General features: G+C 38.4%; 1 protein-coding gene across 1 annotated transcript; it reads right to left on the bottom strand.

Moving 5' to 3' along the window:
* Window positions 1–206: 206 nt before the first annotated feature.
* Window positions 207–13415, bottom strand: CD8A (CD8 subunit alpha). Its single transcript, XM_075848832.1, has 5 exons — window positions 13344–13415; window positions 10035–10379; window positions 9581–9661; window positions 2221–2337; window positions 207–254 (listed from the first exon to the last, which is right to left on the bottom strand). Exons 1-5 carry the CDS (start codon window positions 13402–13404, stop codon window positions 217–219), a joined length of 642 nt encoding a protein of 213 aa, XP_075704947.1. The 5' UTR covers window positions 13405–13415; the 3' UTR covers window positions 207–216.
* Window positions 13416–13939: the final 524 nt, after the last annotated feature.

Genomic DNA, 13939 nt, shown 5'->3' with positions numbered 1-13939 from the left:
GTTAGGAGGGACGTGTATCTATGTCTAAATTAACTGTTATAAAACAGGAAAGTAGACAATAATAGCAGCCAGCAGGAGGCACCAACACCTCTGTCTGTTTTATACTACGTTACATTTAGACTAATATATATTTCTTGCACTGAGTCAGATCGTGATGTGTTGTTCTGAGGGCAGTCAGATCTTGAAGTTGACTATAGACTTGTTGATGGGATGTACTCACCTCGGCTTACACCGGCACCGCCGCCTCCTTGTTCCTAAAAGATGAAAAAACAAAGTATAAGGACACGGACTGCAGTCATTTAATGAAATGTATTCTAAAAAGGAATTAGATAGAGGTCCCAAGGTGTGTAGGACCTCTAGTGATCAGAAAGAGAGCAATTGCATGATGGGAAGTGGAGAATTATATGGTTTGGCATCAAGTTTACTGCAACTGTGTTATTATTTGCAGATTTCAAGGATATATTATGTGTATTAGATCCTACCTCAACAGTTTTGAAAGTGTCTAAAAAAAGGGTTATGGGTAAGAGGTATCGTATATTGTCTGTCTGATTAAATATTTGTCCATTTAGTTACGGCAGGATTTTTACAAAAGTGACAACAGGAACTGCAGCCGTATTGGTCGTCCCTTTTCAATTAGCTTCTCAGAAACTGATGGATTATGCGACCGAGTATCGGCTTATATGCAGACTATGAAAAGTAAAGTCACAAGATTGGTTTGATATAAAGTTTCTATACTTCATTCTTGTTTTAATATACTGTATAACACGCTGATTTTTTTCAGACTGGGAATTCCTTTATATGCTATGATTAAAAGGATAAGTTCCATGAGATGAAATAAAAATAGCAAAAAATATTTGTATGACTGTATTTCGAGGCTGATAGATGGTCACAGAAGGTAAGAAACAGATGTCACAGAAGTCACAAGTCAAATTTCCCACCATATGTAAGATGCATGATTGTAAGTCTATGAAATATTACATATAGCTTCTTACTATACCCTAGAAATCTTGACTTACCCTTTTGACATGGCTGTATATAGAAGTACCCCTACCCATTGTAATATATCCTTACTTTGTAACAATTGTTTATACCATTGACCTACTATTGTAGCTTACATATATAAAATACTTAAATAGCATTTGTCGTTACATTTCTAGTTACGATCTGCATCATACTATATATTCTCATGAGAGTGTACAATAAATGGCCTATTTTTTATTTTCCCATTACTCAGTTTTTTAGTCTGAAAGCGCACAGTGTATCCGCCCTGTGCGCCGCAGGGAATTCCGTCCGAAAAACCGCACCACATTGTGGTGCAGTTTTTCGTCCGGAATGTCCGCTGCGGAAAACTGCACATAAAAAAATAAATAAAATATCATATTTACGTAGCCATGGCAACAGTACCACTGCCGTCCTGCAGACCGGCCCCCTAAGATGACGTTTCATCCCATGTGACTGCTGCAGCCAATCATAGGCTGCAGCAGTCACATGGGATGAAAGGTCACCCTAATAGGCCGGCCTGGATGAAGAAGCACAGAATTCTGAATAAGTCAAATGTTTTTTTTTTCTGAGTTGCATTTTTTGTGTCGGAATTGCTGCTTTTCTGCCACAAAAAAATGCAAAATCTACTATTTGTTGCGGGTTTTACCTCCCCATTAAATTCAATGGGGAAATCTTGCAACAAATAAGCAGCGATTACGCAAATACAATTGACTTGCTGCGGATTAAAAAACCGCAATGCAGGTCAATTTCTGAGCGTTTTTTTCCTCTTATCTTTTATGCAGCGTGTGGATGAGATTTGTTCAAAGCTCATCCACTCTGATGCTACTGTATTATGCTGCGGATTTTCTGCAGCGGAATCCCTTGCGGAAAATCTGCAGTATTAACGCTACGTGTGGACTTACCCTAAGGGGTTTCCCTGTCTCTGAAGGAGTCTATAGGCTGGAGCTTCAGCCTATAGACTATAGCCTATAGAGCTCTGACCAATCACATTAATTATTGTTTAGCAGAGAATGGGAGATCCCATGTATATATCAGCTGTGAGGATACAGAGGAAGCTACAAAATTACGAATACTAATAAGGCTATGCAGGGGCGGTAACCCTAATGAATATTCATGAGCAGCTATTCAGGTGGATCAAAGTGTAAGTAGAATGTATATATGCTGTATAGATATATCATATATTTTTATAGCTTTATATAGATTTAAAAAATCTCTTACGGCAGCAGAGCATTATCGAAGTGGTCAGAAGACAGAGGAGAAGAAAACCACATATTCCTGCCAGAGGAGCCCAAACATACAGGTCACATGAAAAACTCAATGGTTCAGTCTCTTTAGCTGGTAAATAAAAGAAAAAAACAAGTTTTATTTGAAGCGTTTATACACAATAGCATAATAACAATGTCTATAGCTACATGGACAGTCACAATTTAGGGGGTCAGCGCTATTTTTACAATATACTCAGTATCGTGAAAAGGACATTTATATTTACTCAGCTTAAACATGCTAAAGCTTAAAGTAGGTGACTGAGATTTAAAAAAAGGGTCTGCTTTTTTTTTCTTTCAGGAACAGCGCCACTCTTGTCCATAGGCTATGTCGGGTAATGCAGCTCCGTCCCATTCGCTGAAATGCTACAATACCGACAGAGCCAATGGATAAGAGTGGCGCTGTTCCTGGAAAAGAGTATCTGGGAAAGATTCCATCATCACATCACTGTGGACGTTCCAGTGCCCACCCCAGAATGGTCCTTTTTGAGGTAGAAGGATTATGAAGAATAGGATGTTAAGTCTTTCTGCGTTGTGATGAGTTATAGATGATTTTGGAAAAGATAACAATGGCCGGGCAATCCATGTGACCGGCATGATGCTGGACTATGGGATTTTCATTAATTCAGATTGGTTGGAAACAAAAAACAAAGAAGAATCCTGGATACGTATTGATTATTATCAATTATCTAGACCCCAATCAATGGATCTGTTATACATGATCTGAAAGGGGCCTTAATTGTACCACAAATTGAGGACTGACATGACGAAGGCCTCCGGTCCAGATTACCAGATCTTCCATATACAATGAGTTAATAGTATGGACCGACTATTGATTGATATGACGAGTAACAAGCAACCAATGGTGTTGACTAGGTACATAGATGAAGCAACGTGGCTCTTCTGTTCCCGTGGGTCCTAACTTTATCAGTACTGGTATCAAACCCTTTTCTTTTGCCGTACTATGAGTCAATTGTATTACTGCACATAAAAGGATCAGTATATTGCTTTTTTTAATATGTTTTTAAGTCAACCATAGAGGTTAGGGCTGGTGGGGCATGTGCCCAAGGTGCTTGGTGCCGAAGGGGTGCCTACAAGCTATTCAGCCTTGGCCATGGTATTAAAGGGGTTACATAGTTACATAGTTCGTACGGTTGAAAAAAGACACCTGTCCATCAGGTTCAACCAAGGGATGGGAAAAGGGAAGGGAAACATTTCTAAACATAGGAGCTAATATTTTTTTGTTCTAGGAAATGATCACGTCCTTTTTTTTGCAGCATCTCCTGTCCCTGCTGTGACGGCTCGTGCGGTGACTATTCCATAGATTCACAGTTCTCACAGTAAAGAAGCCTTGTCGCCTCTGCAGGTTGAACCTTTTTTTCTCCAGACATAAAAACAAATCTTCATAAAAACAGATCAGGTTGGTTTGACAACTTCTGTCCTTAGTAAAACCGTGCTGGCTGTCACTTATAATGCTATTTTTTGTCACATAATCCTGTATATAGTCCCTCAATAGCCCCTCAAACATTTTCCCCACGATGGATGTTAAGCTTACTGGTCTATAATTACCCGGGGAAGACCTAGAGCCCTTTTTGAAAATAGGCACCACATTTGCGCTGCGCCAGTCCCTTGGCACTATACCAGTCACTAGAGATTCTCTGAATATTATGAAGACGGGGAGAGAAATAACTGAACTAAGCTCTGAGTTTTCTGAGTTATATAAAATATTGGCCAATGTAGGAGTGATGCAAAAAATAAATAATGAGCCATTACTTACCTCACACATCCCTGTCGTTCCAGCGCCACCGCTCCGTTCCTCCCCGCCGCTGTATATTGACATAGCTGCAGCGATGACTATGCCCATGTGGTCGCTGCAGCCAAGCACTGGCCTTAGCGATCCTGTGCAGCTTACCCATTGAGACCAGCGATTGGCTGCAGTGATCAGGTGGGTATACAAGGACATCATCGCAGCTATGTCATTCACAGCGGCGGTGCTGGAACAACGGGGATCTGTGAGGTGAGGAATGGCTTTTTAATTTTTTTTTTGCATCCCTCCTATCATGGCCATTGTTTTAAATAACTCGAAAAACCACTTTACCATACAAGGCTAGGGCAGTGAACTGAATCTTTATCTCGGGTGAAGGAAAGCCGAGCTACAACTAGCCAATCATGTCATTTTACCAGATCCGGAGTTTACAGGCATCATAAAGATTATTACCATCTGTGGTATATATTATTAAACATAGAACTAGAGTTTGATATCCTGCACAATCTTGATTCTTGACCACATGTCATTTCCCTAAGAGAGAATTATAACACAACTTTAGTTTTTTGTTTTTACTTTCTGAGTTGTTTGCTGATGTTTTTCCTATGCGCGTTCTTTAACTCCTTAAAGAGGCTCTGTCACCAGATTTTGCAACCCCTATCTCCTATTGCAGCAGATCGGCGCTGCAATGTAAATTACAGTAAAGTTTTTATTTTTAAAAAACGAGCATTTTTGGCCAAGTTATGACCATTTTTGTAGTTATTCAAATGAGGCTTGCAAAAGTCCAAGTGGGTGTGTTTAAAAGTAAAAGTCCAAGTGGGCGTGTATTATGTGCGTACATCGGGGCGTTTTTACTTCTTTTACTAGCTGGGCGCTCTGAAGAGAAGTATCATCCACTTCTCTTCAGAACGCCCAGCTTCTGACAGTGCAGATCTGTGACGTCACTCACAGGTCCTGCATCGTGTCAGACGAGCGAGGACACATCGGCATCAGAGGCTACAGTTGATTCTGCAGCAGCATCAGCGTTTGCAGGTAAGTAGCTACATCGACTTACCTGCTAACGCCGATGCTGCTGCAGAATTAACTGAAGCCTCTGTTGCCGATGTGTCCGACACGATGCAGGACCTGTGAGTGACGTCACAGCAGTGATCTGGCAGAAGCTGGGCGTTCTGAAGAGAAGTGGATGATACTTCTCGTCAGAGCGCCCAGCTAGTAAAAGTATTAAAAACGCCCCGATGTACGCACATAATACACGCCCACTTGGACTTTTACTTTTAAACACGCCCACTTGGACTTTTGCAAGCCTCATTTGCATAACTACAAAAATGGTCATAACTTGGCCAAAAATGCTCGTTTTTTAAAAATAAAAACGTTACTGTAATCTACATTGCAGCGCCTCTCTGCTGCAATAGCAGATAGGGGTTGCAAAATCTGGTGACAGAGCCTCTTTAAGGTCCGAGCCATTTTTTGATTTTTCTTTTTGTGTTTTTCACTCCCCGTCTTTCAAGAGTCATAACTTTTTTATTTTTCCATCAATAGAGCGGTGTTAGGGCTTATCTTTGGCGGGAGGAGTTGTAGTTCCTATTGGTAGAATTTAAAGTACCATATAACGCACTCGGAAACGGGAAAAAAAATTATTTGCAGGATGAAATTGGCAAAAAAACTGTGATTCCTCCATTGTTTTTTGGGTTTAGTTTTTAGGCTATGTGCACACGTAGTGACCAAATACGTCTGAAAATCCAGAGCTGTTTTCAAGGGAAAACAGCCCCTGCTTTTCAGACGTTTTTTGACCAACTCGTTTTTCGCGGCGTTTTTTACGTCCGTTTTTGTAGCTGTTTTCATTGGAGTCTATGAGAAAACAGCTCCAAAAACGTCCAAAGAAGTGTCCTGCACTTCTTTTGACGAGGCTGTATTTTTACGCGTCGTCGTTTGACAGCTGTCAAACGACGATGCGTAAATAACAGGTCGTCTGCACAGTACGTCGGCAAACCCATTCAAATGAATGGGCAGATGTTTGCCGACGTATTGTAGCCCTATTTTCAGACGTAAAACGAGGCATAATACGCCTCGTTTACGTCTGAAAATAGGTTGTGTGAACCCAGCCATAGGGTTTCACCATGCGGTAAAAAGAACAACTTAACTTTATTCTGTGGCTCAATTCAATTACGGTGATAGCAAATTTATGTAGGTTTTTTAATATTTTACTACTAAAAAAAATAAAATGTTTTGTTTCACCACATGCTGAGAGTTGTAACTTTTTTATTTTTCAGTGGATTGAGCGGTTTGGGGGCTTATTTTTTGCGGGACGAGCTGTAGGTTTTGACGGTACCATTTTTTGGTACATGTAACTTTTTGATAATTTTTAATAAAAAATTTTTTACAGCTAAATTGACCAAAAAACAGCGATTTTGGTTCACCTTGCGCATTAAATAACACTATATTGTAAAAGTTCAGACTTTTACAGATGCACCAATACCAATTTTGTTTACTTTTTGTTATTTTTTACATTACTTTACAGAAAATATGGGAAAAGGTTTTTTCTTTTCATCGCCTCAGATGCTGTGGTCGCAATTGACCGCAGCATTTTAGGGGTTAAACGGCCAGGAACAGCGCGATCGCTGTACTTGGCCATTCGTCCCGGGTGTCAGCTGTGATACACCATACTTCTCCCCCTGCACCAGGACGTCCTGGTGCGTGAAGGGGTTTAACCACTTATAAAAGTACATTGTGGTCAATGTATGTTAGGTCTAATTTTTTCACTTGTTTTTACCTAGGCATAAGTTAATATATGCATTCACAGTCCACAAGTGCAGTCCGCTCATCTCCTGCTGCTCTAAACATTGCTGCTATAACTGTCTATAGGATTTTATCCTACTACCCCTGATACATGCGGTCTTGCCATAATTATATGGACACAAACTTTTCAAGCAACTTATGCTATTCTAGATCGACTTTATAATTTACTTAGTGTAAAAATGTAGTTGTTTTCTCCATGCAAATTCTGTGTGACGTTACTGCCACTAGGTGTCTCCCTTCCTATAATCTGCTGTGCACTCCCTGTTGTCAAGCAAAATCCATCCCTAGTTATAGAGCAGTAGAGACAGACTGCAGTAGGTGGGGGGGGGGGTTGTCTCTTCACTGCCTGCCAATACAAGTCTATGAAGAGGGGAGGGGTGAGAAGGAGGGAGCAGAGTGAGAGTGAGTCAGCAATAGACATGCTGCATACAAGTCTATGGAGAGGGGAGGGGTGAGCAGGAGAAGGAATCAGGAGCAGAGTGAGAAAGACACATACACGTGCTGGTAAGATTTCTATGTCACCCCAGTGCTGGATTCATAGCTACACTAGTCTGTACTGCTGTATAATGTCATCCATGCTGCTGCAGCTTCTATATATATATATATATATATATATATATATATGTGTGTGTGTGTGTGTGTGTGTGTGTGTGTAGGATAGGGTTAAATGATCAGGACTCTCCTCTTCTATGTGTGCAGTGTATAGATGACATGATAGCCATTAGGCTCTGCCCACTAGCTCAGATAAAACTGATTTTAGATAGAGCCTGCAGAGGGGAAAACTGCTAAATAATGCAGAATACAAGTCATATAATGGCCGGAAATAGTGTTATTCCTCATGTACACACATATGACAGCTTATTCTGAAAAGTCACCTGAATAGTTAGGTAAGCTTTAACGTTAAAACATGAGGTATTACATGACATTGCCCTTATCACATAAAGATTTTAGATATATAGATAGATGATAGATAGATAGATATGAGATAGATAGATAGATATTAGATAGATAGATAGATATGAGATAAATATTAGATAGATAGATAGATAGATAGATATGAGATAAATATTAGATAGATAGATAGATAGATAGATAGATAGATAGATAGATAGATAGATAGATAGATAGATAGATAGATATGAGATAGATAGATAGATAGATACAAATGGAACTTTGGGAGGGATCCTCCAGCTCACCTTAGGATGCAGATTTTCTGCGCTCTGCGCCTGGATTTCCGTGATGGCCCACGGTGTTGAAGACAGGAAAAACGAACAAAAATAGAGGATCCAGCACAATCATTTAAAATAGCAAAAAACAGGAAGTGGGGAGGAATCCTACAGCTCACCTGACACAATGGAACGTGTCGCCGATAGCGCCCGGATCCTCGTGTCGGCACACGATAGAGAAACAAGGAAGAGAAGAGGTTAGATCCAGCGCTGTGGTTGATATAAAATGGAAGCGATTTCCAAGTTTAATAGTCCTGGTTAAAAAAGATCCAAGTGTTTGGAGTCCTGGTGTGGAGAAAGTGGGGGGATGATATCCTCAGAGCCTACGCGTTTCAGACGGCTTCAGCGTCCTTAGACTTGGCTGTAATGTGATTCGAAGCCGTCCGAAACGCGTAGGCTCTGAGGATATCATCCCCCCACTTTCTCCACACCAGTACTCCAAACACTTGGATCTTTTTTAACCAGGACTATTAAACTTGGAAATCGCTTCCATTTTATATCAACCACAGCGCTGGATCTAACCTCTTCTCTTCCTTCATTTAAAATAGAACATGGTTCCAATTTTATTGGGATATTAAAACAAAATCAATCCCGAGTGTTGAGTTTAGAGATAGGTAGATAAGTGCCTACACGTTTCAGACGCTCTACACGTCCTTCCTCATGGCTTTCTTTTCCCTGAAAAGAAAGCCATGAGGAAGGACGTGTAGAGTGTCTGAATAGCGTAGGCACTTATCTACCTATCTCTAAACTCAACACTCGGGATTGATTTTGTTTTAATATCCCAATAAAATTGGAACCATGTTCTATTTTAAATGATTGCGCTGGATCCTCTATTTTTGTTCGTTTTTCCTGTCCTAGATAGATAGATAGATAGATAGATAGATAGATAGATAGATAGATAGATAGAGGTTGCTTCCATGTTTTTCCAGTGAATAGTTAACGTTTTAGTCATTGCCTAGGGTGACTTATATATCTTCGGACATGCTTGTTTCTATTATAGCATGGGTAGCGAACATTCAAGTACCTATTGAAGAGCAATGTAAAAGATATTCCCCTGCAAAAGGAAAAACATGGCCCCTTCTGCACAGTTCAATTACCTTGACAATATATTAATATAGGGATTATGGCTGCCATAAAATTAAAGAAGTCTCTAAGCACCAAAGGATCCAGGTGATGATATATCTAACCAATTATGCAAAATAGATAGGGACATATATAGTCCCTATGTAAGCAGTAGATTTAATTTCAATAAATAAATAAATACTGATACATAATATAGAAATCTTGATAAAAGTCCCAACAAACTGCATGAATTGCTCATTCCATTTTTACATGACTAATTTAAAAAAAGTTTTAATCAGATACAAAAGAAAGGTTTGCTGAAGTCTTCAATTTCCTGTTCTAGCCCTAAATATCCCGACCAAGGCAAAGTGGCCCCAAACACACAGCATTCAGGGCACATTTTCCACCAACCTCCCCCTCCCTGAGCTAAGCCCCTGCTAGTAAGTGGATGCTGCTGCTGCACACACCTGAATCACAATTACAGGAATCTCTCGGCTCTGCCGTTCTCGCTGGAGGCGCTTTTGTTGATCTTGGTTTGGGTGTAGTTACTAAATAAGGTAAAAAGAATGAAAACACGAAAGTGTTTAGAAAAGAAAACTATATATATAAAAATAAATACAATAAAAGAATACAAATATAAAAGAAAACTTTTTAAAAACAGCTCAAAAATATAAAATATATATGAAATATATATTAGTTTTTTTAAATTCTTAGAATGCCACAAAGGGAAAATGTAATGGGGAGTAGAATTACACTAACCACATTTAATTTTTGTAATTTTTTCTTACGGATCCAAAATTTGTGTACATTTTATTACATTTTTTTCCATGTCACTAATAACAGTAGTGAAGAAATTTGGATACATTGAGCCAATTGGCAAATCCCCTTAGAAAATACTTCTATAGTTTTGTACGCGGTTACCTTCAGGATAGATGAGCTGGAGACCTGCGCTGATATGTAGCACAGAATTTTTATTAATCAAACAGTAATAAGTTCCTTGGTCATTCTCATTAAATTTCGCAATGTCCAGGGTGAAGACAGATCCTGAAACACTTGCTTTGAAACGATTATTGTCAATTTGATCCTTGTATGTAGGTTTCTTTGTGGGGCTGAGATAAACAATTGATTCTGGAGATGTTCCCCCTTTCTTATGACGGAACCAGAAGACCCCATGATCCGGTGCTTCTTTTGCGTCACACTTCAAATTCATAGTCACTGAGCGGCCCCTCTCTAAAGGATTGCTGGTAAGCTGTAGCTGGTGAGTACCTAGAAGAGATCCAATGTAATAATCACAGACAGTGGCACATGTAACATTGAATTCATATTCTAATGATCGTTTTTATTATAACCATTAGGTAGACAAATTGACGGACAATATTCCATGGGCAGGAGAACCTATTCATGTCCTTTGGCATCATTATTACTTATTAGTAGTCAGATCAGTACTATCGTTACTATTTACATAGGGCTACAGAATGGTGGTCCTTGAAAATTAGCAATTCGGCCGATTGCCTGATCGGTGAATTTCCTTTTTTGAAGCTGTATAAGACAATAGAAGCTTAAAAATGAATTTTGTCCCGAAATCGGTTGTCTTACCATGACAACCCTGGTCCATACATTTCCTATTAGGGCATATGGACGTCATAGAGGTGGTCCCGTTCCAGCTTTGGTGGACTTGGTGCTACATGCGGTCGCCTTCCCTACTTGGCGATAACAGTTTAGTTGAGCATACGCTCATCTCTGACCTCCAGTGCCGCTCATTTGAATTGAAAAATAACAGAGGTTCAGCCAAAGAAAAATCCAATACGACCAGTGCCCGATTCTCCATGGAACAAATGCTCAGCAGGATCGGTCATCAAACTACGAATGTCTACGGACAACTCTAGAAATATACACAGGATACTATAACCATTACAGCGCATAGCGGACAAGGTAGAGTAGAACGCAGAAGCCCCCTCTAAATAAAAACAAGATAAAGTAAACCAAAATATTATTTAGAATAAAGTTTTTCAATGTTCGTAAGCCGAGTACCCGCTACTCAAAATAATACCATCAAAGTTCCTCCAAGGCTATGATCATAAACTGTGCTGCTTAACTAAAGGACAGCAAGAGCAGAGTGTGAGTACCCCTATAGCCATGACATGTACCCCCTGGGATACACGTACCACAGGTACGTGATGACCACTTTAGGTGGATTTTCCATTGTTACTTGGCCCAAGCTCATATTTGTCATTTTTCTTACTAACTGTTGTTTTTTTTCCATTGTGGTTGGATGTTTTTTTTTTGCCGATGGTCGGAATGGCAGCCTGAAGGCCTGATGAAGGCCCACAGGTCTGCCATCTTTGTACTTCTATGAAGCCTTGCCTCCGGCAGGACTTTATAGGAGACTGTCAGTATACCGATATACTGCAACACAATAGTATCGCTAGTTCAAGTCTCTTAGGGGGACTAGTAAGAAAAAGTTAAATACAGTTAAAGTTTTTTAATATATAAAAAAATACAAATATTAAAAGTTTAAAAAAAACAACTTTCCATGTTCACCCCAACACAATGTAACTTGTATTGCCACGTTCGGAAAAGTCAAAACTATTACAGTACAACATTATTTAACCATCTTGGTGAACGCCGTAAAAACATAAAATAAAAAGTGATCAAAATGTCTCATGTACCCCAAAATGGTACCAACAGAACCTACAGCTCACCCTGCAAAAAATAAACCCTCATACCACTCAATAGACACAAAAAAAAAGATTATAGCTTTTAGAATATGGCGACAAAATTTAATTTTTAACAATCATTTTTTTAAAGAAGTAAAACGTAAAAAAAAATATATATAAATTTGGTCTTGCCGTAATCGTATTGACCAGTAGAATAAAGTAAACACTGTAAAAATGAAATCCACCTCAAAATTTAGGAATCACTGTTTTTTTCCAATTCCACCCAACAAAGACATTTTTTTTACAGTTTCCTACTGCATTTTATGGTACAATAAATGGTGCCATGAAAATCTACAACTCGTCCCGCAAAAATGCAATCCCACATACAGCTATATCGATGGAAAAATAAAAAAGTTGTTGCCCTGTAGTGTATATCTATTATTGGAGATCTAGTATAAACAACATTGAATGATACCAAAAATGCAAAAAATATTAATATTCATCAACATTGTCATTCTCTGTAGCACATAACAATCGAATATACAATCGAGACTACAACAAATTGCAAAACAATGAAATGAAACGGAGAGAATTACTATTTTTTTTATCAGTGATAATAATAATTTATGTAACTTATAATAAAATATATAAAAAAAATATTTATAAAGCGCAAAAATATTTGCATCGGTTTATAGCCACGGGAGGCAACAATCATAAAAAAATGACAAATGGTAAAAAAAAAAAAAAATTAGAACGGTTCCTGTCCATAAGAGCTTACAATCTAAAGTGATTGCATTGAGGAAATGTAAGAAATAATGTGAAACTGAACTCAATAAGAGATCATTTTAGTATAATGCGTCATTCACACTGAAATGTTCTTTTTCAAAATGCCATTCAATTCCTATTATTTTATATTCTGCAGATCTATTTAAGAGAATTCTGTGATTGTCCCAATTATCTGAATGGTGATTGCAGAAATCCGCGCACATGCTGCATAACATCCAAATTTAGATGTATGAAAAGGATATTTTTGCGACAAATATGCTGCGTGTTAATGTACCGTAAAAGCGTATTTACAGTAAACATTTTTGTCGTGGTTTTGCCGCAATTTTCATAAAGAAACGTACCATTTTGCAAAAAACCCTGAGGTTTTGCCACAATTACGAAAATCGCGGCAAAAAGTTACAAAAACAGCAAAACAAAAATGTCCCATGTAGATTCACCCTAATAAGGTACATTCACATGACTGTATTTTTGGTCTGTGCTCATGTCTGTATATTTTTGTGCCAAGAAATTATAGCAGATCCCACCAAAAGATACCTGGAAATCCTTCATATAGGAAAGCGGAAAAGTGCATTTAGTTTTTGTAAAATAATAATAATAGTAATAAAATAATATAAAAACAAACAAAAGAAGTAAAAAAGTTAAAAAAAATCATAGGGTAAAATAAAAAATACAATACAGAAAATTTAATAAGCAACATGTAACAATATATAAAATTATTTGTCAATGTGTGAGGTCATTTAATTTCAGCAAAATAAAAGTAGATATTGATCATCATAAATGGACTTACCTGAGAAGAGGCAGAGGAGAATTGGTAGAGAGATAATGGTGAACATAGTTTGAGAGACCATTACGGAGCTGAAGTCCTCGCTCACTGGAAGCACAGGACGTGATTCACACAACTGGGGTCTCAGCACCAGAGAGGATGTGATGTCAGACCCACATATAAAAATATACAAAAATAAATGCAGAACACAAGTGAAACCTAATACATAGAGCACAACAAGATTATTGTATTCATCAAGGTAGTCCTGCGAATAATACAGTAATGTATAGGCTTCCAAATGGGTGGACCCTAAATAGAGGGACCCTAAAAACAGTGACTTGTGAAAATATTAACCCTCCTTGTTGTTTTTCCTGTTTTATTGCATTACAACCTCAAAAGACAATGAATTGTAAATTTGATTTTATGTAATGGACCTGACAAAATATGACAAATTGTTATAGTGGAATGAAAAAAAACAACCCTTGTTTTAAAAGATAATAAAATAACTGAAACTGAAAATGTGTGAGTGCAGATGTATTGTCCCCCTTAGCTATGAAACCCCTAAATATGATCTGGTCAACCAATTAACTGTAGAAGTCGCAATGAGTTGAATATGTTCC

This window comes from Rhinoderma darwinii, chromosome 1 (genome assembly GCF_050947455.1).
Source record: "Rhinoderma darwinii isolate aRhiDar2 chromosome 1, aRhiDar2.hap1, whole genome shotgun sequence".
NCBI classification, from domain to species: domain Eukaryota; kingdom Metazoa; phylum Chordata; class Amphibia; order Anura; family Rhinodermatidae; genus Rhinoderma; species Rhinoderma darwinii.
The sequence above is the reverse complement of the archived record's forward strand: the minus strand, read 5'-3'. Positions and strand labels throughout refer to the sequence as shown.

What these genes read in the sequence shown, in the direction of transcription:
- CD8A (XM_075848832.1), bottom strand. Translation starts at nt 13,404, where the DNA reads ATGGTCTCTCAAACTATGTTCACCATTATCTCTCTACCAATTCTCCTC. An exon ending in TTCCTGTAATTGTGATTCAG is followed by an intron (nt 2,338 to 9,580) that starts GTGTGTGCAGCA and finishes TTTATTTACCAG; the next exon opens with CTAAAGAGACTGAACCATTG. An exon ending in TTCGATAATGCTCTGCTGCC is followed by an intron (nt 255 to 2,220) that starts GTAAGAGATTTT and finishes TTCATCTTTTAG; the next exon opens with GAACAAGGAGGCGGCGGTGC.